Source organism: Leucoraja erinacea, chromosome 2 (assembly GCF_028641065.1).
Source record: "Leucoraja erinacea ecotype New England chromosome 2, Leri_hhj_1, whole genome shotgun sequence".
In the NCBI taxonomy this organism is placed as follows: domain Eukaryota; kingdom Metazoa; phylum Chordata; class Chondrichthyes; order Rajiformes; family Rajidae; genus Leucoraja; species Leucoraja erinaceus.
In genome coordinates, this window is record NC_073378.1 from 24540508 (window position 1) to 24564562 (window position 24055).

The 24055-nt window shown below is 46.1% G+C and overlaps 1 protein-coding gene across 2 annotated transcripts in view; it reads right to left on the reverse strand.

Moving 5' to 3' along the window:
• Window positions 1–24055, reverse strand: part of ulk4 (unc-51 like kinase 4) — a 315218-nt gene that overhangs the window by 184445 nt on the left and 106718 nt on the right. For both annotated transcript variants that reach the window (XM_055653277.1, XM_055653269.1), the window contains exon 19: window positions 21145–21216. In XM_055653277.1, the coding sequence (XP_055509252.1) occupies window positions 21145–21216 (72 nt within the window). The remainder of the gene's footprint in view (window positions 1–21144; window positions 21217–24055) is intronic.

A 24055-nucleotide genomic window follows, 5' to 3' on the forward strand; every position in this document is an offset into this window, starting at 1 on the left:
TGGTAGGCAATGGTAGTAGAAAAAAGGCTTACTTTGTTCAAATTGTAATTGCTCAGTTAGCGTGTGCTACCACACTTCATATGAACGACCTGGACCTAAATGTGAATGGGTTGGTGAGTAAGTTTGCTGACAACACCAACATTGGAGGAGTTGCAGACTGAGGAACGTTGTCAGGAGATGTCGATCAGCTGCAGAAACGGGCAGTGAAATGGCAGATGGAGTTTAACCCCGAGCATGTGTGAGGTGTTGAATGTAAGGAGAGAGTATACAGTTCATGGCAAGACCCTAAACAGCATTGATGTGCAGAGGGATGTTGGAATCCATGTTCATCGCTCGGGGAAGGTGGCAGCACAGTAGACAGAGCGATACGCTCGCCTTCATTGCTGGGTACATTGAGTACAAGAGTCAGGAGGTCATGATGCAGCTCTATAGGACTTTGGTCAGGCCACATCTGGAGTGTTGCGTGTAGTTCTGGTCGCCCCCATTACAGGAAGCATGTGGGGGCTTTGGAGAGGGTGCAGATGAGGTTTACCAGAATGATGCCGGGATTAGAGGGTTTCAGCTACGGGGAGAGGTTGAGTAAAGGTAGCTTACAACCCACCGGTATAAGGGTTGTATTCTCCAATTTTAGGTAACCTCTAACTTACCCATCTCCCGTCTTTTCTCCCCCCTTTCCCTCTCTCCACCCCCCTCCCTTCTCTTCCCTGGCCCCCACCTGGACTCAACTCCCATGTTTTTCTCCCCTCCATCACCCACCCCCCCCCCTACTCTCCTCCCACTGGCTTCACAATCGGCAACTCTTCAAACCTGTCTCATTGTTCTTGTCTCTGGCCTTTGTTCCAACGTCTGCCTGTCCAATGTCCCCTTCACCTGTGTCTACCTGTGTCCACCTATTACCTTCCAAGCTTTGTCCTGCCACTCCCATGTTCCACCTCTCTTTTCCCCATGCCTACAATCTGAAGAAGGGTCTCAAGCAGAAAGGTCACCTGCCCACATTCTCCAGGGGTGTTGAGTTACCCCCAGCACTTTGTGTCCTCCAAGGTATACAGTCTTAGCCTGTCCAACCTTTGGGCGGCACGGTGGAGCAGGGGTAGAGTTGCTGCCTCACAGCGCCAGAAACCCGAGTTCGATCCTGACTACGGGTGCTGTCTGTGCAGAAGTTACATGTTCTCCCCATGACAGCGTGGATTCGGGTTAGGGTTAAAACATGCATGTTTCTAGGGTAATTGGCTTCTGTAAATTGTCCCTAGTGTGTGGGAAAGAACTAATGTATCGCTGGTCAGTGTGCACTCGGTGGGCTGAAGGGCCTGTTTCCACACTGTATCTCTAACCTAAACTAAACGTAGGCCTCCAAATCCTGGCAACAACCTCATAAATCTTCTCCGCGCTGTTTCCAGCTGAATGGAATCTTATAGCAGGCTGACCAAAACTGAACCCATGGACCCGGCCAACACCTTGTACAACCACTACAACGCTGTCAACATTTCCAAGGAAATCATTTTAGTTTCATATCTTGCAATGAAGTATTGGCACTGCCCAATAACCTAGTAAATGGTGATTTTAGCTGGCTTTTTCGACAATGTCTGATGATAACTCATTGACTAAATGTCCCTCGAGGCTGTCAGCCTTGAAACCCTGCAGTACAGCCTCAAGCACTACTCTGGCTAATGGAGACCCTGTGTTGGTTATTTTCTAGCAAGCTGCAAGGGATGAAGAGCTCGAGGCACATGGATCACTGTGCAGATGATCAAGTATAGCTTTTCTGATAAAATAAAAATACTGCTTCTGCTGGCTTGGGTTGCTAAAATACTTTGTTTGGAACTGCAGATGCTGTAATCTTGAGTAAAACCCAAAGAGCCAGAGGAACTCAGCGGGTCAGGCAGCAGCTGTGGAAGGAATGGACAGACAATATTGTTGTTTAAGAAGGAAATGCAGATGCTGGAAAATCGAAGGTAGCCAAAAATGCTGGAGAAACTCAGCGTGTGCAGCAGCATCTATGGAGCGAAGGAAATAGGCAACGTTTCGGACCGAAACCCTTCTTCAGACTGATGGGGGTGGTGGTGGGGAGGGGGGGGGGGGGAGAAGAAAGGAAAAAGGAGGAGGAGCCCGAAGGTTAGGGAGATAGGAGGAGACAGCACGAGGGCTGAGGAAGGGGACGAGACAGCAAGGACTAACAAATTTGGAAGAATTCAATGTTCATGCCCCCAGGATGCAGGACAATATTGTTGGGTTGAGACACTTCGGTAGGCGGCGCGGCTCTGGCCAGCAGCGGCCTCTGCAGTCTGTCCGCGTTTTTATTATTTTCTGTCTGTGTTTTAATGTAGTTTTTTTTATTTTTTGTTGGGGTGTGTGTGGGGGGGGGTGGGGGTGGGGTGGGAGGGGGGGGGAAACTTTTTAATCTCTCCCTGCACTGGAGACCCGACCTTTTTCCTTTTCTCGTCGGGTTTCCGTTGTCGTTGGGGCCGCAACGAGGAGCGGCCTCCAACAGGAAGAAGCCGGGGACTCTGGTGCTACTCACCGTCGCCGTCGCGGGGCTGGCCGAGTCCGGAGCGGGTGGAGCGGTGGAGGAGCGCTGCTGCTGCTGCTGCCGCTGCTGCTGCTGCTGCTGCTGAGTCGGAGGCTGCTGCTGCGGGTCTGCGGACAGCGGCGCCGGGAGCCCGCGGATCCCTGGAGAGAGACCGCTTTTCGGGGCTCCTGCAACGGCGAATTCTCCCGCCCGTGTTGCGGGGTCGAAGAGCTCCTGGAGCGGGGCCTAACACCATTGCCCCGCGCGGCTGGAATGGTCGCGGGACTTTGCGAGCGCACACCGGGGGCTCCAACACCAAGACCCGGTGTGCGACCTCGCACCACCCGGCGTGGTTTCAATGGCCGCGGGACAATCGCCATCGCCAGCCGGGGGCTTTGACTTTGACTCTGACATCGGGGGGGGGGGAGAGTGCAGTGGAGAGATAAGTTTTTTTTGGCCTTCCATCACAGCTATGTGATGGATGTTTATGTAAAATGTAATTATGTTGTGTCTGGGTCTATTTGTGTGTAATGTATGGCTGCAGAAACGGCATTTCGTTTGGACCTCTAGGGGTCCAAATGACAATTAAATTGACTCTTGACTCTTGACTCTTCTGACTGATGGAGGAGGAGGGTGGGGAGAAAGCTGGAAAATAAATGGTTGGATAAAACCTGGTGATAGGTAGATACAGGTGAGGGGGGTGATTGATAAATGGGTAGACAGAGGCTAAAGATGAAAAGGAGATCATTCCACACAGTAGGGGAGTGAAATGGAAAGCTAGGAGGAGGAATATATGTGTCTTCCGCAGAGATCACTCTCCCCACAACTGGGTCACTCATCCATTCCCACCCAAACCACCCCCTCACCAGGTACTTTCCCTTGCAACCACTGGAGATGTAACACCTGTCCCTAAACCTCTTCCCTCGACTCCATCCATGGACCCCAGCAGTCCTTCCAGGTGAGATCGAGGTAGATTGGTGCCTCCTCTGACCTCATCTACTGCATCTGGTGTCACTAATGCCGCCTCCTGTACATCGGCGAGACAAAACGTAGGCCCAGCGACCGTTTCACTCAACACTTGCGCTCGGTCCACCAAGGCCTGTTGGATCTCCCGGTTGCTGACCATTTTAAACTCTCCTTCCCATTCCCACACTGACCTTTCTGTCCTGGACCTCCTCCATTGCCAGAGTGAGGCCCAACACAAACTGGAGGAACAGCACCTCATATTCTGCTTGGGTAAATCACGACCCAACGAATATTTAGATAACTACATATTCCTCGTCCTCTCTCTTTTCCCCACATATTCCTCCCTTCCTCAGCTCACTTGCCCAGCTGGTCACGATCGTGCTGTCATTTTTGCTGACCACTTTGGTGTCCATCTACTGCAGATGGAGTTGTCAGTGGGGAGTCTGGTCTATGTGATTCACTCGGCCTCATTCACAACACATCAAAGGCTCTTTATTAACTTAAAATATTTGGACATATTGAAAGGAGTGTCCATTGTACAATGTATTCTCTTGAGATTGAGTTTGAAAACACTAAACATCAATGCTGGCATTCTGCTCTACACGAGCCTTATATAGAACAGCACAGGAACAGGCCCTTCGGCACACAATGTCTGTGATGAACATGATACCAACTCATCTCCACTGCCTGCAAGTGATTCATACTCCTGTCTTCCTGCAGATCCAAGTGCCTATATAAAAGCCTCTTAAACACCACTATCGTATATCTGCCTCGCACCTGGAGTGTTGTGTGCAATTTTTGTCTCCTAATTTGAGGAAGGACATTATTGTTATTGAGGGAGTGCAGCGTTGGTTCACCAGGTTAATTCCCGGGATGGCGGGACTGACGTAAGATGAAAGAATGAGTCGATTGGGCTTGTATTCGCTGGGATTTAAAAGGGGATCTTATAGAAACATATATAATTCTTAGAGGATTGGACAGGCTAGTAGTAGTAGTAGTAGTAGTAGTAGGCCCCTCTCGGTAATGACTGACCATGGGTGATGCATCCTGGTTGGATGCAAGCCTGGGCGATGTCATATAGAGGACAGGCTGTTGCCCATGCAGCACGTCCCCCCTCTCCACGTCGCTGATCGATCCAATGGAACAGCAGGGCCGTTACAGTTTGGCACCAGCGCCGTCGCAGGAGCTGCCAGAGCGAGGTTGTAGACAACGACGAACTGCCTTAGGGGCTCCGACTCCCAAAAAATGATTTTCTTGAGATTTACTCCTGGAGCCTTTTCCATGACTGGATATGGCCACAAGGCAGTGGAGGTCAGGTCTACAGAGGACGCCATATCGGCGGCCCTACACTCTGCCCTGACCCACCTGGACCACAACAACTCCTACATCAGGCTGCTGTTCATAGATTTCAGCTCTGCCTTTAACACCATCATCCCAGCCAGCTTGATCACCAAACTCAGTGGACTTGGCATCTCCACCTCCCTCTGCAACTGGACATTGGACTTCCTCACCAACAGACCACAGTCTGTTAGGGTCAATAACCTCACCTCCTCCACTATAACACTGAACACCGGAGTGCCACAGGGCTGTGTGCTCAGCCCTCTCCTCTACTCCCTCTTCACCCACGACTGCATCCCAAAGCACGGATCCAACGCCATTATTAAGTTTGCTGACGATACCACGGTAGTAGGACTGATCAGCGACAACGATGAGTCAGCCTACAGGGATGAGATCCAGCACCTGACCACCTGGTGTGCCGACAATAACCTCATCCTCAACTCCAAAAAGACGAAGGAGATTATTGTCGACTTCAGGCAGACCAGAGGAGGCAGTCATACCGCCATCCATATAAACGGGACTGAGGTGGAGCGCGTCTCCAGCTATAAATTCCTCGGAGTGCATATCTCGGAGGACTTGTCCTGGTCCCTCAACACCTCCAAGCTGATCAAAAAGGCACAGCAGCGCCTTTACTTCCTTAGGAGGCTCAAGAAAGCCCACCTGTCCCCCAGATCCTGACCAACTTTTACCGCTGTACCATAGAGAGTATCCTGACCACCTGCTTCACGGTATGGTACAGCAGCTGCACTGCTGCGGACAGGAAAGCACTACAACGGGTGGTGAAAACCGCGCAGCACATCATCGGTGCCCCGCTCCCTGCCATGGATGCCCTCCACCGAAAACGGTGTCTGAGACGGGCTGGGAAGATCATCAAAGACCCCTCACACCCCAACCATGGACTGTTTGCCCTCCTCCCATCAGGGAGGCGGTACAGGAGCCTCAGGTCACGTACCAGCAGGATGAGGAAAAGCTTCTATAACAACACAATCACACTGCTGAACTCGGAGTCCCGACGATAGACTTCTCTGGTCCCTCCGTCCCCCTTTGTTTAATCATTCTGTATTTCCTGATTATTCTGTATCTTCTCTCTTTCTATTTTTTTCTTGTCTTTTCTCTTTATGTACAACTACTACGGTCTGACGCAAAACTGCATTTCGTTGTACTGATACTTGTATTTGTGCGATGACATTAAAGTTGAATTGAATTGAATTGAATTGAATTGAATTTAAATCAGAGTTTTCCCTCTCCTAGATGGACTGCCTTCCCAGGCTGACGAGCCCCATCTGCCCGAGACTCGTGGAGGTCAATAGCACCTGCCCACTGCCCAAATTGGACAGGCTAGATGCAGGAACAATGTTCCCGATGTTGGGGGAGTCCAGAATCAGGGTTCACAGTTTAAGAATAATGGGTAGGCCCTTTAGGACTGAGATGAGGAAAACCTTTTTCACCCAGAGAGTTGTGAATCTGTAGAATTCTCTGCCACAGAAGGCAGTGGGGGCTAAATCACTGGATGTTTTCAAGAGATAGTTAGATTTAGCTCTTAGGGCTAATCAATGAATATGGTGGGAAAAGGCAGAACAGGGTACTGATTTTGGATGATCAGCCATGTTCATATTGAATGGCGGTGCTGGCTCGAAGGGCCAAATGGCCTACTCCTGCATCAATTTTCTATGTTTCCATAGAGAGTCATAGAATTAGTCATACAACATGGAAACAAGCACTTCAGCCCATCTTACCCATGCCAACCAAGATGCCCCATCTACACTATCCCATCTGCCTGCATTTGGCCCATATTCCTCTAAACCTTTCATATCCATGTACCAGCAAATGTCTTTTAAATGCTCCTATAGCTGGTTCCATATACCCACCACCCTTCTTTATAAAGAAGCCATCATGCTGGATTTCACTCGCCGTTGAGGAAGTTCACAAACTCCATGACGTTGTCCATGTACCAGGTTTGGAGGGATATGGACCGAATGCGGGTAGGTGGGACTAGTGTAGCTGGCACATGTTGTCTGGTGTGGGTCAGTTGGGCCGAAGGGCCTGTTCACACTATATGACTCAATGACTTTATGCGCTGTGTCAGCGTTTTGTGGGGCAGCCTGTGCTGGTCAGGGTTTACCTCAAGATCTTATGCCTGAACCTAGTTCGCTGTTTGAATTATCTCCTCGGTGAATCCAACAGCGGCACGGTGGTGCAGAGGGTAGAGCTGCTGCCTTACAGCGGTAGGGACCTGGGTTCCATCCTGACCATGGGTGCAGTCTGTAAAGTTTGCACGTTCTCCCCGTGACCGCGTGGGTTTTCTCCAAGTGTTCCGGTTTCCTCCCACACTCCAAAGATGGACAGGTTTGTTGGTCAATTGGCTTCTGTAAATTATCTCAAATGTGTAGGATAGAACAAGTGTACGGGTAATCACTGGCCGGCGTGGACTCGTAGGGCTGAAGGGCCGAAACTATCTGTAAACTAAACTTTCTCTGGTTTTGTTGCGGATTTGCAGCAACTTTCTGCCTACCCGTTCCACCAAAACTGATGTTAAAACTCATCTTGCATCAGAGGATATTGGAGAGGGGACAGGAGGGCAAAGGAGACCCATTCATCTGCAAGAGTGGCAGTCTAATCATCCCCATGCCGTTTTAATCAACCATCTGCAGAGTCTGCTCGCTGAGACGACTGGGGGAAATGAGATGATTAACCATTAAGCTGAAAACTGAAAGACACAACCTTTAACACTACTAACAGATGCTGTCAGTTTAGTTAATTGTGCACTGAAATGTGACTGGATAAAACTTTTATGCAGAAGCACAGCAGGAGCTGATCACCTTAAAGCTGTTGCAGGAACATAATAAGATAGCACCATAATTAGCTCACAGGGGAGCAGTGTGCTGGCTTCCAATGCCATATTAATAAAATACAGTTGGCTTCATTATGCAGCATACTCTGCTTAAGTGTGTACTTGTTAAGGGTACATTAAGTGTATATCTATTTCAAAAGCCAATTATTTTTCTTATTTCAATCTATGCGATAGTGTTCCATTAAATGTGTGCACTGAGAGTTTAAATACTCTCTGTTTGTTCATCGGCACCGTGATTTAAATTGTGCTCACGGGCCAACTCACTTCATCCACACCTGCTGCTATTACGCCTAATTAGTCTTGCACTCTTTTTTAAACATGACAATAAATGCGCAGTCCCCCCCAGGGTATAGGAATGAAGGACCAGAGGACATAGGTTTAAGGTGAGAGAGGAAAGATTTAATAGGAACCTGAGGGGCAACTTTTCCAAACAGTGGCATGTGAATAATATGGGTGGGGGGGGGTATATGGAGCAGGTAGTTGAGACAAGTACCATAAGAGACATTTGGATAAGGAAGGTTCAGAGAGACATGGGACAAATGCAGGAAAATGGGACCCCAGCTTAGATGGGACATCTTAGTCGGCATGGACTTGATATTGTCAAGCTTAAAAGGGTTCAGAAAAGATTTACGAGGATGTTGCCAGGACTAGAGGGTGTGAGCTGTGGGGAGAGGTTGAGCAGGCTGGGTCTCTATTCCATGGAGCGCGGATGAGGGGTGATCTTATAGAGGTGTACAAAATCATGAGAGGAATAGATCGGGTAGATGCAGAATCTGAGTTGGGGAATCGAGGACCAGAGGACATAGGCTCAAGGTGAAGGGGAAAAGATTTAATAGGAATCTGAGGGGTAACTTTTTCACACAAAGGGTGGTGGGTGTATGGAACAAGCTGCCAGAGGAGGTAGTTGAGGCTGGGACTATTCCAACGTTTAAGAAACAGTTAGAAGGTACATGCATAGGACAGGTTTGGAGGATATGGACCAAGCACAGACAGGTGGAACTAGTGTTGCTGGGACATTGCTGGCGGGTGTGGGCGTGTTGGGCCGAAGGGCCTGTTTCCACACTGTATCGCTCTATGACTGTATGGACAAGTTGGGCAGAAGGGCTACTTATGTGCTGTATAACTATGACTGGAAATCTGAACCAGGAACATTGTGTATGTGGAAAGGATTGTGCTCTCTCTTGCCTAGTTGTCCAATTGTAGAGAGCCGATAAAGCAATTATCTTCATGTCTAATGAACCTGGATACAGGTGACCAGCGCTGCAGGACAGAGCCCTGTAACATTTCTATCACGTGTGTGTCATTTTTCCCTTCAGGACAACACAATGCCCACTGTGCTGACACCATCCACTGCCCAAATCAGGCATCAAGTGTGAACCTTCATGAAATTCATTGGTATCCATGCTGGTGAAATGAAAGATCATGGTGACACAAGGAATTGCACATGCTGGAATCTTGAGCAAAACAAAGAGCTGGAGGAACTCAGTGGAGGCAGCACGGTGGAGCAGCGGTAGAGTTGCTGCCTCACAGCACCAGGCATCTGGGTTCAATCCTGACTACGGATGCTGTGTGGAGTTTGTACGTTCTCTCTGTGACCTCGTGGGTTTTCACCGGTTGCTCCGGATTCCTCCTACACTCCAAAGATGTACAGGTTTGTGGTTTAATTGGTTTTGGTAATTTGTACACATTGCTCCCCGTGTGTGTAGGTTAGTGTGCGGAGTGATCGCTGGTCGGTGCAATCGCTGGTCGGTCAGTGCTGGGTCAGTGAGGACCCGGTGGGCCGAAGGGCCTGTTTCCGTCTAAAGTTTAATCAGACGGCATCTGTGAAGGGAAAGGTGATGTTTCGGTTCTGAGCCGAAATATCGCATATTCATTCCTCCCACAGATTCTGGTGGCTCTGCTGAGTTAATCCAGCAATTTGTTCTGGAAATGAAGATCACGGTTTGCTGAACAATTTCTTAACATCAAGGTGGGAACACAATTACTCCACAAAATGTAGTTACAAGGAACTGCAGATGGTGCTTTGCAAAAGGAAAGGCACAAAGTGCTGGAGTAACTCAGTAATACTGAAGGGTCCTGACCCAACACGTCGCCTATTCCTGTTCTCCAGGACTGTTCCACACAGGTTCATGGTAAGCATTATGTTTGATTTGCTATATCCATAGCTTAGTTTAGTTTAGAGATACAGCGCGGAAACAGGCCCTTTGGCCCACCGTGTCCACACCGACCAGCGATCACCGCACACTAACACGATCCTACACACAGTAGGGACAATTTACAATTTTACCAAAACCAATTAACCTACAAACCTGTACGTCTTTGGAGTGTGGGAGGAGACCGAAGATCTCGGAGAAAACCCACACGGTTACGGGGAGAACGTACAAACTCCGTACAGACAGCGCCCGTGGTCGGGATGGAACCCCCGATTCTGTAATAGAGACCTGGTGTCTCTATTACTGTATGTGAGCAACTCTACTGCTGTGCTACTGGCCAGCCCGTGCTTAGCTTTAAGGGAGAGGGGCAAAGTTTAAAGCATAGAGGGTGGCGGGTGCCTGGAACGCGCTGCCAGGGGTGGTTATGGAGGCAGATACAGTGGCTTTTGGATATGCACATGGATATGGAGGGACATGGATCACGTGCAGGCAGAGGACATTAACTTTGCTTCATGATCGGCACAGACATTGTGGGCCAAAGGGCCTGTTCCCTTGTTGTACTGTTCTGTGTTCTATGCTCTAATCCTCCATCACCACCTTTTTAATAATTATTAATCAATGTATTTTTATTAACTGCTTATTATTAATTGATTATTATGAATTGGTAAAAATAAAATCTAGCATCTTACACTACCATACAGATCATGGATTATTATCAGCTTGATATAGGGTCATACAGTGTGGAAACAGGCCCTTCAGCCCAACGTGCCCACACCGGCCAACATGCCCCATCTACACTAGCCTCACCTGCCTGCGTGTGGCCCATATCATTCTAAACCTGTCCGATCCATGTAGCTGTCCAAATGTTTCTACCGTACCTGCCGTAACTACCTCCTCTGGCAGCTCGTTCCATATACCCACCACCCTCAGTGTAAAACAAGTTTCTCCTCGGGTCCCTATTAAATCTCCCCCCTCCCCCCCCGCCTTAAACCTACGTCCTCTGGTTCTTTGTTCACCAAACAAAAAATTAAAATCACACAGTAAAATCTTAAGAATGTCATTAAGGATTGGTGGTTGGCAACTTCATTTTGGGAACATTGTGTTCTTCTCCATAAATATTCTTGAGCCAGTGTCTGGGCAACTATGATTGGTTTTATGTGAGTTAACAAACGTACTGTGAATAGTAATGAAGTCTGGTTCTCAGATATGGCACCATGTTTGAAATAATAAAGACGCTGACCTGACCAAAGACAAGTTAACCTCATTGGAGTTATATACAGAGTTCATAGAGTGATACAGTGTGGAAACAGGCCCTTTGGCCCAACTTACCCACACTGGCCAACAATGTCCCAGCTACACTAGTCCCACCTGCCTGCGCTTGGTCCATATCCCTTCAAACCTGTCCTATCCATGTACCTGTCCAACTGTTTCTTAAACATTGGGATAGTCCCAGCCTCAACTACCTCTTCCGGCAGCTCGTTCCATACACCAACCACCCTTTGTGTGAAAAAGTTACCTCTCGGATTCCCATTAAATTTTTTCCCCTTCATCTTGAACCTATGTCTTCTGGTCCTCGATTCCCCTACTTAGGGCAAGAGACTGTGCCCGATCTATTCCTCTCATGTTGTCATTAATGTGCCTGAGAGATTTAGCGGGCATTGAAAGGGAAGACAGAGATCTAGCGCTTAGATGTATAATTAAGGGGTAAAGGTAGCAAAAACCTTGTGATAATTAGCCGAGGGGTGAATATCATGAAGAAGATGTGGAGGAATTTATGCCTGCCCTTGGGATTGTCCAGTGAACAGCAGCTTTAGTTATGTTACAGCCGCACTATCTCCACCTTAGGGCAGCACGGTGGCACAGCCTTACAGCGCAGAGCCCCGGTTCTATCCTGACTACAGGTACTTGTCTGTACTGAGTCAGTATGTTCTCCACGTGACCTGTATGGGTTTTCCAGTCACCTCTCACATCCCATAGACATACAGTTTTGTAGGTTAATTGGCTTGGAAAAATTTGAAAACTGTCCCTAGTGTATAAAATGGTGTTAATGTGCGGGTATCGATGGTCGGCACGGACTCGTAAGTTCATAAGTGAAAGGAGCAGGATTAGGCCATTCGGCCCATCAAGTCTACACTGCTATTCAATCATGGCTGATCTATCTCTCCCTGCTAACCCCATTTTCCTGCCTTATCCCCATAACATCTCACACCCGTACTAATTAAAAATCTATCTATCTTTGCCTTAAATATATCCATAGATGGCCTCCACAGCCTTCTATGGCAATGAGTTCCATAGATTCACCACCGACTAAAGAAATGCCTCCTCATCTCCTTTCTAAAGGAATAACTTTTAACTATGAGGATAGAACCTCTGTTAATAGACTCTCCAACTAGGGGCAGAAAACGCTAGTGGGAGTGGTGTACCGGCCACCTAACAGTAGTAGTGGAGTTGGGGATGGCATCAAACAGGAAATTAGAAATGCGTGCAACAAAGGTAAAACCATTATAATGGGTGACTTCAATCTACATATAGATTGCGTGAATCAAATTGGTAGGGGTGCTGAGGAAGAGGATTTCTTGGAATGTATGCGGGATAGTTTTCTAAACCAACATGTAGAGGAACCAACGAGAGAGCAGGCTATTCTAGACTGGGTATTGAGTAATGAGGAAGGGTTAGTTAGCAGTCTTGTTGTGCGTGGCCCCTTGGGCAAGAGTGACCATAATATGGTTGAGTTCTTCATTAGGATGGAGAGTGACATTGTTAATGCAGAAACAAGGGTCCTGAACTTAAAGAAAGGTAACTTTGAGGGTATGAGAAGTGAATTGGTCAAGGTAGACTGGCAAATTATTCTTAAAGGGTTGACGGTGGATATGCAATTGAGGGCATTTAAAAACTCCATGGATGAACTACAACAAGTGTTCATCCCAGTTTGGCAAAATAATAAATCAGAGAAGGTAATGCATCCGTGGATAACAAGGGAAATCAGGGATAGTATCAAAACAAAAGATGAAGCGTACAAATTAGCCAGAACAAGCAGCCAACCAGAGGACTGGGAGAAATTCAGAGTCCAGCAGAGGCTTAATTACAAAAGGCTTAATTAGGAAAGGGAAAATAGATTATGAAAGAAAACTGGCAGGGAACATAAAAACTGACTGCAAATGTTTTTATAGATATGTGAAGAGGAAAAGATTAGTTAAAATAAATGTAGGTCCCTTGCAGTCAGAAACAGGCAAAGTGATCATGGGGAACAAGGACATGGCAGACCAATTGAATAACTACTTTGGTCTGTCTTCACTAAGGAAGACATAAACAATCTGCCGGAAATAGCAAGGGACCGGGGGTTAGGAGCCAGTGAAATCTAGGTTATAAGTTTAGGTAAATTGAATGATTCCCGAGAAATCCACAGGGCCAGATAAGTTGATCCCAGTAGCCGCGGTAATAGTGGATGCATTAGTGATAATTTTTCAAAACTCTTTAGATTCTGGAGTAGTTCCTGAGGACTGGAGGGTAGCTAATGTAACCCCACTTTTTAAAAAGGGAGGGAGAGAGAAAACGGGGAATTACAGACCAGTTAGTCTAACATCGGTGGTGGGGAAAATTCTGGAGTCAGTTATTAAAGATGGGATAACAGCACATTTGGAAAGTGGTGAATTCATTGGACAAAGTCAGCATGGATTTATGAAAGGTAAATCATGTCTGACGAATCTTATAGAATTTTTCGAGGATGTAACTAGTAGAGTGGATAAGGAAGAACCAGTGGATGTGTTATATCTGGACTTTCAGAAGGCTTTCGACAAGGTCCCACATAAGAGATTAGTATACAAACTTAAAGCACATGGTATTGGGGGTTCATTATTGATGTGGATAGAGAACTGGCTGGCAGACAGGAAGCAAAGAGTGGGAGTAAACGGGTCCTTTTCAGAATGGCAGGCAGTGACTAGTGGCACCGCAAGGCTCAGTGCTGGGACCCCAGCTATTTACAATATATATTAATGATCTGGATGAGGGAATTGAATGCAACATCTCCAAGTTTGGGGATGACACAAAGCTGGGGGGCAGTGTTAGCTGTGAGGAGGATGCTAGGAGGCTAGGTGACTTGGATAGGTTGGCTGAATGGGCAAATGCATGGCAGATGCAGTATAATGTGGATAAATGTGAGGTTATCCACTTTGGTGGCAAAAACAGGAAAGTAGACTATTACCTGAGTGGTGGCCGATTAGGAAAAGGGGAGGTGCAACGAGACCTGGGTGTCATGGTACACCAGTCATTGAAAGTAGAAATGCAGGTGCAGCAGGCAGTGAAGAAAGCAAATGGTATGTTAGCATTCATAGCAAAAGGATTTGAGTATAAGAGCAGGGAGGTTCTACTGCTGTTGTACAGGGTCTTGGTGAGACCACACCTGGAGTAATGCGTACAGTTTTGATCTCCTATTCTAAGGAAAGACATTCTTGCCATAGAGGGAGTACAGAGAAGGTTCACCAGACTGATTCCTGGGATGGCAGGACTTTCATATGAAGAAAGACAGGATAAACTCGGCTTGTACACGCTGGAATTCGGAAGATTGAGGGGGGATCTTATAGAAACTTACAAAATTCTTAAGAGGTTGGACAGGCTAGATGCAGGAAGATTATTCCCGATGTTGGGGAAGTCCAAAACTAGGGGTCACAGTTTAAGGATAAGAGGGAAGTCTTTTAGGACCGAGATGAGAAAATCATTTTTTACACAGACAGCGGTGAATCTGTGGAATTCTCTGCCACAGAAGGTAGTTGAGGGCAGTTCATTGGCTATATTTAGATGTGGCCCCTGTGGCTAAAGGGATCAGGGGGTATGGAGAGAAGGCAGGGATGGGATGGCGGATCATATCGAATGGCGGTGCAGGCTCGAAGGGCCGAATGGCCTACTCCTGCACCTATTTTCTATGTTTCTATGTAACATCCTCTCCACATCCACTCTATCCGGCCTTTCACTATTTGGTAAGTTTCTATGAGGTGTCCCCCTCATTCTTCTAAACGGCAGTCAGTACAGGCCCAGTGCCGTCAAACGCTCATCATATGTTAACCCACTCATTCCTGGGATCGTTCTTGTAAACCTCCTCTGGACATTCTCCAGAGCCAGCACATCCTTCCACAGATATGGGGCCCCAAATTGCTCACAATACTGCAAATGCGGCCTGACCCGGCACCCTACTCGGAGCCTCAGCATTACATCCCTGTTTTAGTATACCTCTTGAAATAAATGCTAGCATTGTGTTTGCCTTCCTTACAACCAATTCGACCTGCAAATTAAGAATTTAAGAAAGAACTGCAGATGCCGGAAAAAATCGAAGGTAGACAAAAATGCTGGTGAAACTCAGCAGGTGAGGCAGCATCTATGGAGCGAAGGAATAGGTGACGTTTCGGGTCGAGACTCTTCTTCAGACTGATGTGGGGGTGGGGGGGGGATAAGAAGAAAGGAAGAGGCAGAGAGTGGGCTGTGGGAGAGCTGGGAAGGGTGGAGGAGAGAAAGGAAGAACTACATGAAATTGGAGGTCAATGTTCATACTGCTGGGGTGTAAACTACCCAAGCAAAATATGAGGTGCTGCTCCTCCAATTTGCGATGAGACTCACTCTGGCTAGGGAGGAGGCCCAGGACAGAAAGGTCGGATTGGGAATGGGAGGGGGAGTTGAAGTGCTGAGCCACCGGGAGATCAGGTTGGTTAATGCAGATTGTGCGGAGGTGTTGAGCGAAGCGATCAGCAAGCGTGCACTAAGAAAAGTATAAGAAATAAGATGGATGAGCTTGAGGCTCAGTTAGAAATTGGCAAGTATGATGTTGTGGGAATTACAGAGACATGGCTGCAAGAGGGCCAGGGCTGGGAACTGAATATTCAAGGGTATACTTCCTATTGAAGACAGACAGGTGGGCAGAGGGGGTGGGGTAGCTCTGTTGGTGAGGAATTAAATTCAGTCCATTGCAAGGGGTGACATTGAAACAGGAGATGTAGAGTCAGTATAGATAGAACTAAGGAATTATAAGGGTAAAAAGACCCTAATGGGACTTATCTACAGGCCCCCAAACAGTAGCCTGGACATAGGGTGCAAGTTGAATCAGGAGTTAAAATTGGCAATGTCGTAAAGGTAATGCTACAGTTGTTATGGGACATTTCAACATGCAGGTAGACTGGGAAAAGGGGAGGCGATGGGAAGATGCGGCCAGTGGTGGGATCCCGTTGGAGATGACGAAAATGTCGGAGGATTATATGTTGTATGTGACGGCTGGTGGGGTGGAAGGTGAGGACAAGGGGGACTCTGCCCTTGTTACGAGTGGGGGGATGGGGAGTGAGAGCGGAGCTACGGGATATAGAAGAGACCCTGGTGAGAGCCTCATCTATAGTCGAAGCGGGGAACCCCCATTCCCTAAAGAATGAGGACATCTCCTATGCCCTGGTTTGGAACACCTCATCCTGGGTGCAGATGCGGCATAGACGGAGGAATTGGGAGTAGGGGATAGAGTCCTTGCAGGAAGCAGGGTGGGAAGAAGTGTAGTCCAGATAGCCATGGGAGTCAGTGGGTTTGTAGTAGATGTCGGTCAGTAGTCTGTTACCTGCAACGGAGATAGTGAGGTCTAGAAACGGTAGGGAAATGTCGGAAATGGTCCAGGTGTATTTGAGTGCCGGTTGCAAGTTAGTGGTGAAATGGATGAAGTCAGTGAGTTGTGTGTGGGTGCAGGAGGTAGCACCAATGCAGTCATCAATGTAGCGAAGGTACAGTTCGGGGATAGGGCCAGTGTATGCCTCGAACAAGGATTGTTCGACGTACCCTACAAAGAGACAGGCATAGCTAGGGCCCATGCGCGTGCCCATAGCTACATCTTAGATTTGGAGGAAATGGGAGGAGTCAAAGGGGGAGTTGTTAAAGGTAAGGACCATCTCCCCTAGGCGGAGGAGAGTATCGGTAGACAGGGATTGGTTGGTTCTGCGGTCGAGGAAGAAACGGAGCGCTCCAAGACACTCCTGGTGGGGGATAGAGGTGTAGAGTGACTGGACATCCATGGTGAAGATGAGGGAGTGGGGGCCTGGAAAACAGAAGTCATGGAGGAGACGAAGAGCGTGTGAGGTGTCTTGGACATAGGTAGGGAGGGATTTGACCAAGGGGATAGGATGGAGTTGAGGTATGTGGAAATAAGCTCGGTGGGACTAGAACAAGCAGAAACAATGGGTCTGCCAGGCCAGTCAGGTTTGTGGATCTCAAAGCACTTCATCACCACAGATGTTAGTGCCACTGGTCGATATATCATAGAGTGATATAGTGTGGAAACAGGCCCTGCGGCCCAACTTGCCCACACCGGCCAACATGTCTCAGCTACACAAGTCCCACCTGCCTGTGTTTGGTCCATATCCCTCCAAACCTTCTTATCCATGTACCTGTCTAACTGTTTCTTAGATGTTGAGATAGTCCCTACCTCAATCACCTCCTCTGGCAGCTCGTTGCATACGCCCACCACCCTTTGTGTGAAAAAGTGACCCCTCAGATTCCTATTAAATCTTTTCACCTTCACCTTCAACCTATGTCTTCTGGTCCTCGATACACCTACTCTAGTGGTGGATACATGAACATAGACATTACAGCGTAGGAATAGGCCCTTCAGTCCACAATGTCTGTTTGCTCATCCTCTCCTTACAGCTAATGCGCTCTAATCTAGGCAATCTGATAAACTTCCTTTCCCTATAGCTCAGACCATCGAGTCAGAGTGATACAGTGCGGAAACAGGCCACGCGGTCCAACTTGCCCACACTGCCCAACATGCCCCAGCTGCACTAGTGCCACCTGCCTGCATTTGGTCCATATTCCTCCAAACCTGTCCTATCTTTGTACCTGTCTGTATCATGTACCTAACTGTTTCTTACGCGTTGAGATGGTCCCAGCCTCAATCACCTCCTCTGGCAGCTCGTTCCATACACCCACCACCCTTAGTGTGAAAAAGTGACCACTCAGATTCTTATTAAATCTTTTCCCCTTCACCTTAAACCTATGTCCTCTGGTCCTTGATTCCCCTACTCTGGGCAAGCGACTGCATCTACCCGATCTATTCCTCTCATGATCTTATGCACCGCTATAAGATCACCCCTCATCCTCCTGCGCTCCAAGGAATAGAGACCCAGCCTGCTCAACCTCTCCCTTGATTCCCCTACTCTGGGTAAAACACTGCATTCCCCGATCAATTCTCCTCGTGATTTTATACACCTCTATAAGATGATCCTTTAGCCTCCTGCACTCCAAGGAATAAACTCTTAGCCTGTGCAGCCTCTCCCTAAAGCTCAGGCATGGAGCTCTAGCAACATCCTCATGGCTCTTCTCTGAACTGTATCCAGCACGTAACTCTGTAGTTGTGCTCGAAACATCACTGTTATTCACTGACCTTTAAGATGCAAGATAACCTCATCAAGAAAAATGTCATCTCTCTGCCATACTTGTCACAGTTAAATGGATGGGTAAATTCTAAGGTGGATTGCAAAAAGCTGTGATTGGTCACAAACAGTGCCTGTTGCAATACAGCTTTGTGAAGGTGTGAAGATAGAAGCGTGCAGATGGATGGTTGTGTAGGAAGGAACTGCAGATGCTGGTTTACACCAAAGAAAAACACAAAATGCTGGAGTAACTCAGTGGTACAGGCAGCATTTCTGGATAGAAGCTCAGTCTGATAAAAGGATCTCAACCCGAAACATCATCCATTCCTTCTCTCCAGAAATGCTGCCTATACCGCTGAGTTACTCCAGCATTTTGTGTCTATCTACACATAGATGCTGCTGTAATCATGGATCTATAATGATGTAGAAGAGGACTACAGTGACATCTGGTGGTGAAGTCATATCCAGTACTGGATCAGTATCAACGACAGTAAAATAGACACACAAGGAACTGCAGATGCTGGAATCTTGAGCAAAACACAAGGTGCTGGAGGAATTCTGCTGGTCTGACAGCAACTGTTGAGGGAATGGGCAAGCAACATTTCGGGTTGGCGCCCCTCGGAGTCAGGCCCCGACCGATAAACGTGGCGTGGAATAAAGTGCATTTGGCTGGACAGAGGTGGAGGTGGAGAAGTTGGTGTAAACAAACAAACTCATCACTCTGGAGCAGCATGTTGACTAAACGGTCAGTAGGACACAATCCTACAGTGGAGGGAAGCTGCAGCATCACCGGTGGGCATGAGGGATATGGGCCACACACAGGCAGGTGGGACTAGTGTAGCTAGGACATGTTGTCCAGTGTGGGCAAGTTGTGCTGAAGGACCTGTTTCCACTCTTTATCACTCTATGACTATGACTGCTAACTTCTGTGGCATATTTACTGAGGGCAGGCATAGTTAGTGCCATGTTTTTGATGTATTATTCAAATACAGCACTGAGACAGGCCCTTCAGCCCAACTCGCCCATGCCAACCAGGATGTCCCATCTAAGCTAGTGCCATTTGCTCGCATCTGGCCCATATCCCTGTCCATGTCAACTTGCCAACATTCACGTAAACTAAGCAATCCACTATTTTATGAGGGGAAAGATTTTATAGGACCTGGGGAGGGGGAACCTCTTCACAGAGGATGGTGGGTACATGGGGCGATCCATCAGAGGAGGTAGTTGAGGCCAGTATTATAGTAACATTTAAAACACATTTGGGCAGGTACATAGTTAGTAAAGGTTTAGAGGTATACGGGCCAAATGTGGGCAGGCAGGACTAGTGTAGATGGGGTATCTTTGTCTGCATGGGCAAGAGGCTGAAGGGGCTGAAGGGCCTGTTTCCGTGCTGCATGACTATTCATTGCCACAGAGGTCAAGTCGATGGATATCTTTAAGGTGGAGATTGACTGGTTGTTGATGATAAGGGTGTCAGGGGTTATGGGGAGAATGGGTTTTAGAAGGAAAGATCGATCAGCCATGACTGAATGGTGGAATAGACTTGATAAGCCGAATGGCATCATTCTGCTCCTATTACTTATGAATTTATGAACTTTTGATGCAATTCGCTGGCCTGCGAAGCATTCAAATCTGACCAATGTCTTATCAATAGTTTTGCTTGAAGGTGCTTGAAATTAATTCTGTTATCTGTTGAGAAAATTACCTTGCCACCATCATAAACTACAGGAGCAATGGGCATCATTATATTCAACAGAAATAACATGTAGACCAGAATAGGTTTTATAATTAGTAAATGCTAGTCCCCCTTTATTTTCAAATACATCTTCCCCATCCAAATTCACCCGCCAGGTTCCAATAAAAAGACATTATTAATTCTATTGCGGGATTTAATTAAAATCAGCTTACTTCATGAAAGTGTTTGTGAATATGCAAATATATTCAGGTGTAGTCGGCGACAAATACAATTCTCCTGCATACTTTAGCTGCTCCGTCTGACTGCAGCTCCTGGCCTCTGTCACAAACCCACAGACACTGCATCCCAATGCCTGTTAATGATGACCACTTATTGCTGATGGGGAAGACAGGGCAAAGTTCGTCTGACTACTCCACACATTCAATAAGACTGTCACACTAATTCAATTTGTTGCCACTGGAGATTTATTATTGCAATCCCTTTGGGATGAACGTTTCCTTAGCCTGCAGAAGCACCAGTCAACCAGGCCAATCTTTGGTTAATTATCTCTGCTGAAGTAGCTTCAGTGCAAGTCTCTGCAAATTCCTCTTACTCTGCCCACAACGTGATTAAAAACTGTTTAAAGGAACACCCATGTCAATTTGCAAGGATTATATATTCCAAATTAAATGAAAATATAATCAACGAGTCACTTAACTAAGATTGGATCATAAATATTCTGCATCGTTAAAAACCAATAAACAGAATGAACAATTTGCATTCAGGAAGCATTTATCAGTGACAGTTACAGTAATAGTTGGTGGGTGAGTGATTGGCAGTCTTGGCCAGAAAGCAAACAAACCTGTATTTAAATAAGACTCAACGATATCCACCACAATGGTACACAAGCAATTCAGTTCATCAAAACTCTTACATGGTTGAAAACTCTTACATGCATCGCTGGATCAGTTTTAGCCAACTTGCCAGACAAGGGTGTTTGCTTTCAGGATGATCGTTTTGATAAATTCACCATCCTGTGGGATTCACAATAGCCATAATGGATTTTAAACCATCTGTGTATTCATTTTCTTGAAGCTTTATGTGAGAGATAAACAACTTCTGGCATAAGGAGAGCGAGACTCTGTCTCCTTGGACAGTTCTAATTTAGCAGAGGAAATGCGCACATTATGCGTGGGTAAATATGAAGACGACACCATGCTTGCAATCTCTGAGGTACACAAGTAACTATTTATTTCTCAGAGCCTTACCCCTTCCCGGATACATCTCATGACCATGGCGTGGGCGGCAGGGGGGATGGTCCAGTGGGCTCCTTTCTCCTCCTTCAGTCAAACAAAGCAAACATCAGCAGTGCAAAGGAAGTTAGTCTGCACGTTCTTCTACTACATACTTCTCATTTTTTTAAAGTTGATTTATTTTGAAATATTGATTATTTTTCAAGTTATATTTCAGTTGTAATTGTTGAAATGGTAATAATTTTCCTAATTCATACAAGTCTCCGAGCGTTTTGATTCCCGTTCTTTCCCATTGTGTAAATGATTTATCTATAATTGAGGGTTTAAACGAAGGGTTATTGGCTATTGGCATTAGCAGAGATAGATTTATTAATTTTAAGTTCTGTTTTATTTGTTTCCAAGTTCTAATTGTACTATGAATCATTGGATTTTTATTATAATTTTTGTTATTCAAATTCGTTGGTGAGAGGAGAGTCGCTCCTGTATTACCAGGAGCACAGTCCTCTCTCTCCATTATAATCCAATCCACCTGCTGGGCAGTTGTCCAGCAGGAGAATCATATTTTTAATATTTACCGCCCAATTATAGTACATAAGGTTAGGGAGCGCTAGACCACCCATCTCTTTTGGTTTACTAAGGTGTGCTCTTTGTATTCTGTGGGATTTATAATCCCATATAAAGTTTGTGATGTCTGAGTCTAATTTTTTGAAATAAAATTTTTGGAAGATATATTGGAATTGATTGAAATAAATATAGGATTTGTGGTAAAAAAGATCATTTTTATAGCATTTATTCGACCTATTAAAGACATCGGCAGCATTTTCCAGAATTTAATTAGATTGTTTAATTTCTTAAGTAAGGGGCTATAATTAGCATTAAACATACCGTGATAATTTCTAGTGATTTCAATTCCTAAGTATTTAAATTTTTCTGTGGCTATTTTAAAGGGGAATTTCAAAAGATGTGTTGAGTCTTTCGGTTTTATCGACATAATTTCACTTTTGTTCCAGTTTATTCTGTATCCTGAGAAAGATCCGAAGTCCTCAATTAGGTTTAATATGTTTGGTATACTGATTGGGGTTTTGTGATATACAGTAGTACATCGTCTACAAAGTTGATTTATTTTAAAAAGCATCAGCAACATAATTTACAAACTTATTTTTCAAGAAAGGAAGTTACGCAAGTTCTCCTGAAGACAATAGTTCAGCAACTGGGAATATAAAAGTCCCATATATTTGCACCTCATAGGAGACCCTGGGACCATCCTTGATCAGACTTTGCTGACTTTACCTTTCACTAAATGTTATTCCCTTATCATGGATCAATACACTAGGAATGGCTCAATTGTAATTATGTGTTATCATTTCGCTGACTGGATAGCACGCAGGAAGGAACTGCAGATGCTGGGTTAAACCGAAGATAGATACAAAAAGCTGGAGTAACTCAGCGGGACAGGCATGCTGTTTGGAGAGAAGGAATGGGTGATGTTTCGGATCGAATGTGTCTATCTTTAGCTTTTCATTGTACCTTGGTACACGTGACAATAAACTAAAGTGAACTGAACATATGAGTAGTGAAGATTAGAATCTCAGAAACTTAATGAATATGGCTCTTGTATCAACTTGGATTGTTTTCTCTGTAACACAGGATGTTGTGGAGAGATCTGCTAGAAGTATATACATTTACGAGAGGCATAGATATGGTAGACAGTGAGAACTTTTTTTCCAGGATGTAAATGTCAAAAACAAGCAGGCAGAGTTTTATGGTTTAGTTTAGAGATACAGCGCGGAAACAGACCCTTCGGCCCACCGAGTCTGTGCTGACCAGCGATCAGCCACACGCTAACACTATCCTACACACACGAGGGACAATTTACACTTATACCAAGTGTAATTATACCAAATGTACATCTTTGGAGTGTGGGAGGAAACTGAAGATCCCTGAGGAAAACCCAAGCAGGTCACGGGGAGAACGTACAAACTCCACACAGACAGCACCTGTGGTCAGGGTCCAACCCAGGTCCCTGGTGCCGAGCTGCGCCACGGTAACTTTACAAGGTGAGAAGGGCAAAGTTTAAAGAAGATGAGCGGTGCAGGTTTTTTTAACACTCGAGTGGCGAGTGCTGCCTGGAGATGGTGGAGGCAGATATGATGGTGTCGTTTAAGAGGTTTAGGATGTCACATGGATGTTCGGGCATTGAAGGGATTGCAGATAGGAGATGGTCTTGCTATCATGTTCAGCACAGATATTGTGGGTAGATGGACTGTTCTTGTATGTAGTGCCGACCACATTTGACCTAGAGAAAGGAATCCATTGTGCCCCAACCTCACCTGTTTCAGCACCCCAGTGCTCATCCTATGTACATTTGACATCAACGCCACTCTTGCACACCATGCTCAGACTCTCAACCATGTTTGGGTGAAAATCCATTTCCTACTAACTTTTCTATCAATTACATTGAATCTTTGGCATCTGCTTGAACAAATAGTTACTTCCTGTCAACTCCAGCTGGGAAATTCAAACATTTCAACACGGAAATGAAATAGACTGACTAAAGCTAAACGTAAAGTGGAAACAACCAGAATCAAACAGTATTAAGTTGTGGAAGCTTTGGAGAGGGTGCAGAGATTTACCAGAACACTGCCGGGATTAGAGGGTTTCTGTAGCCTCCTTGTGCTCTGGTATTTTATTTCATTCTTCACATGTTTAAATTATAATGTTTGATTTTTAATTGTCTACTGGATATTGTGTTGTATATTCCTTGTATGTATACGTACTTGGCTAATAACATTTATTCAATTCAATTAAATTTAATTCAAATCAATCCAAAATTTATTCAATTATAAGAAACATAGAAAAACAGATGCAGGAGTAGGCTATTTGGCCCTTTGAGCCAGCACCGCCATTCAATATGATCATGGCTGAT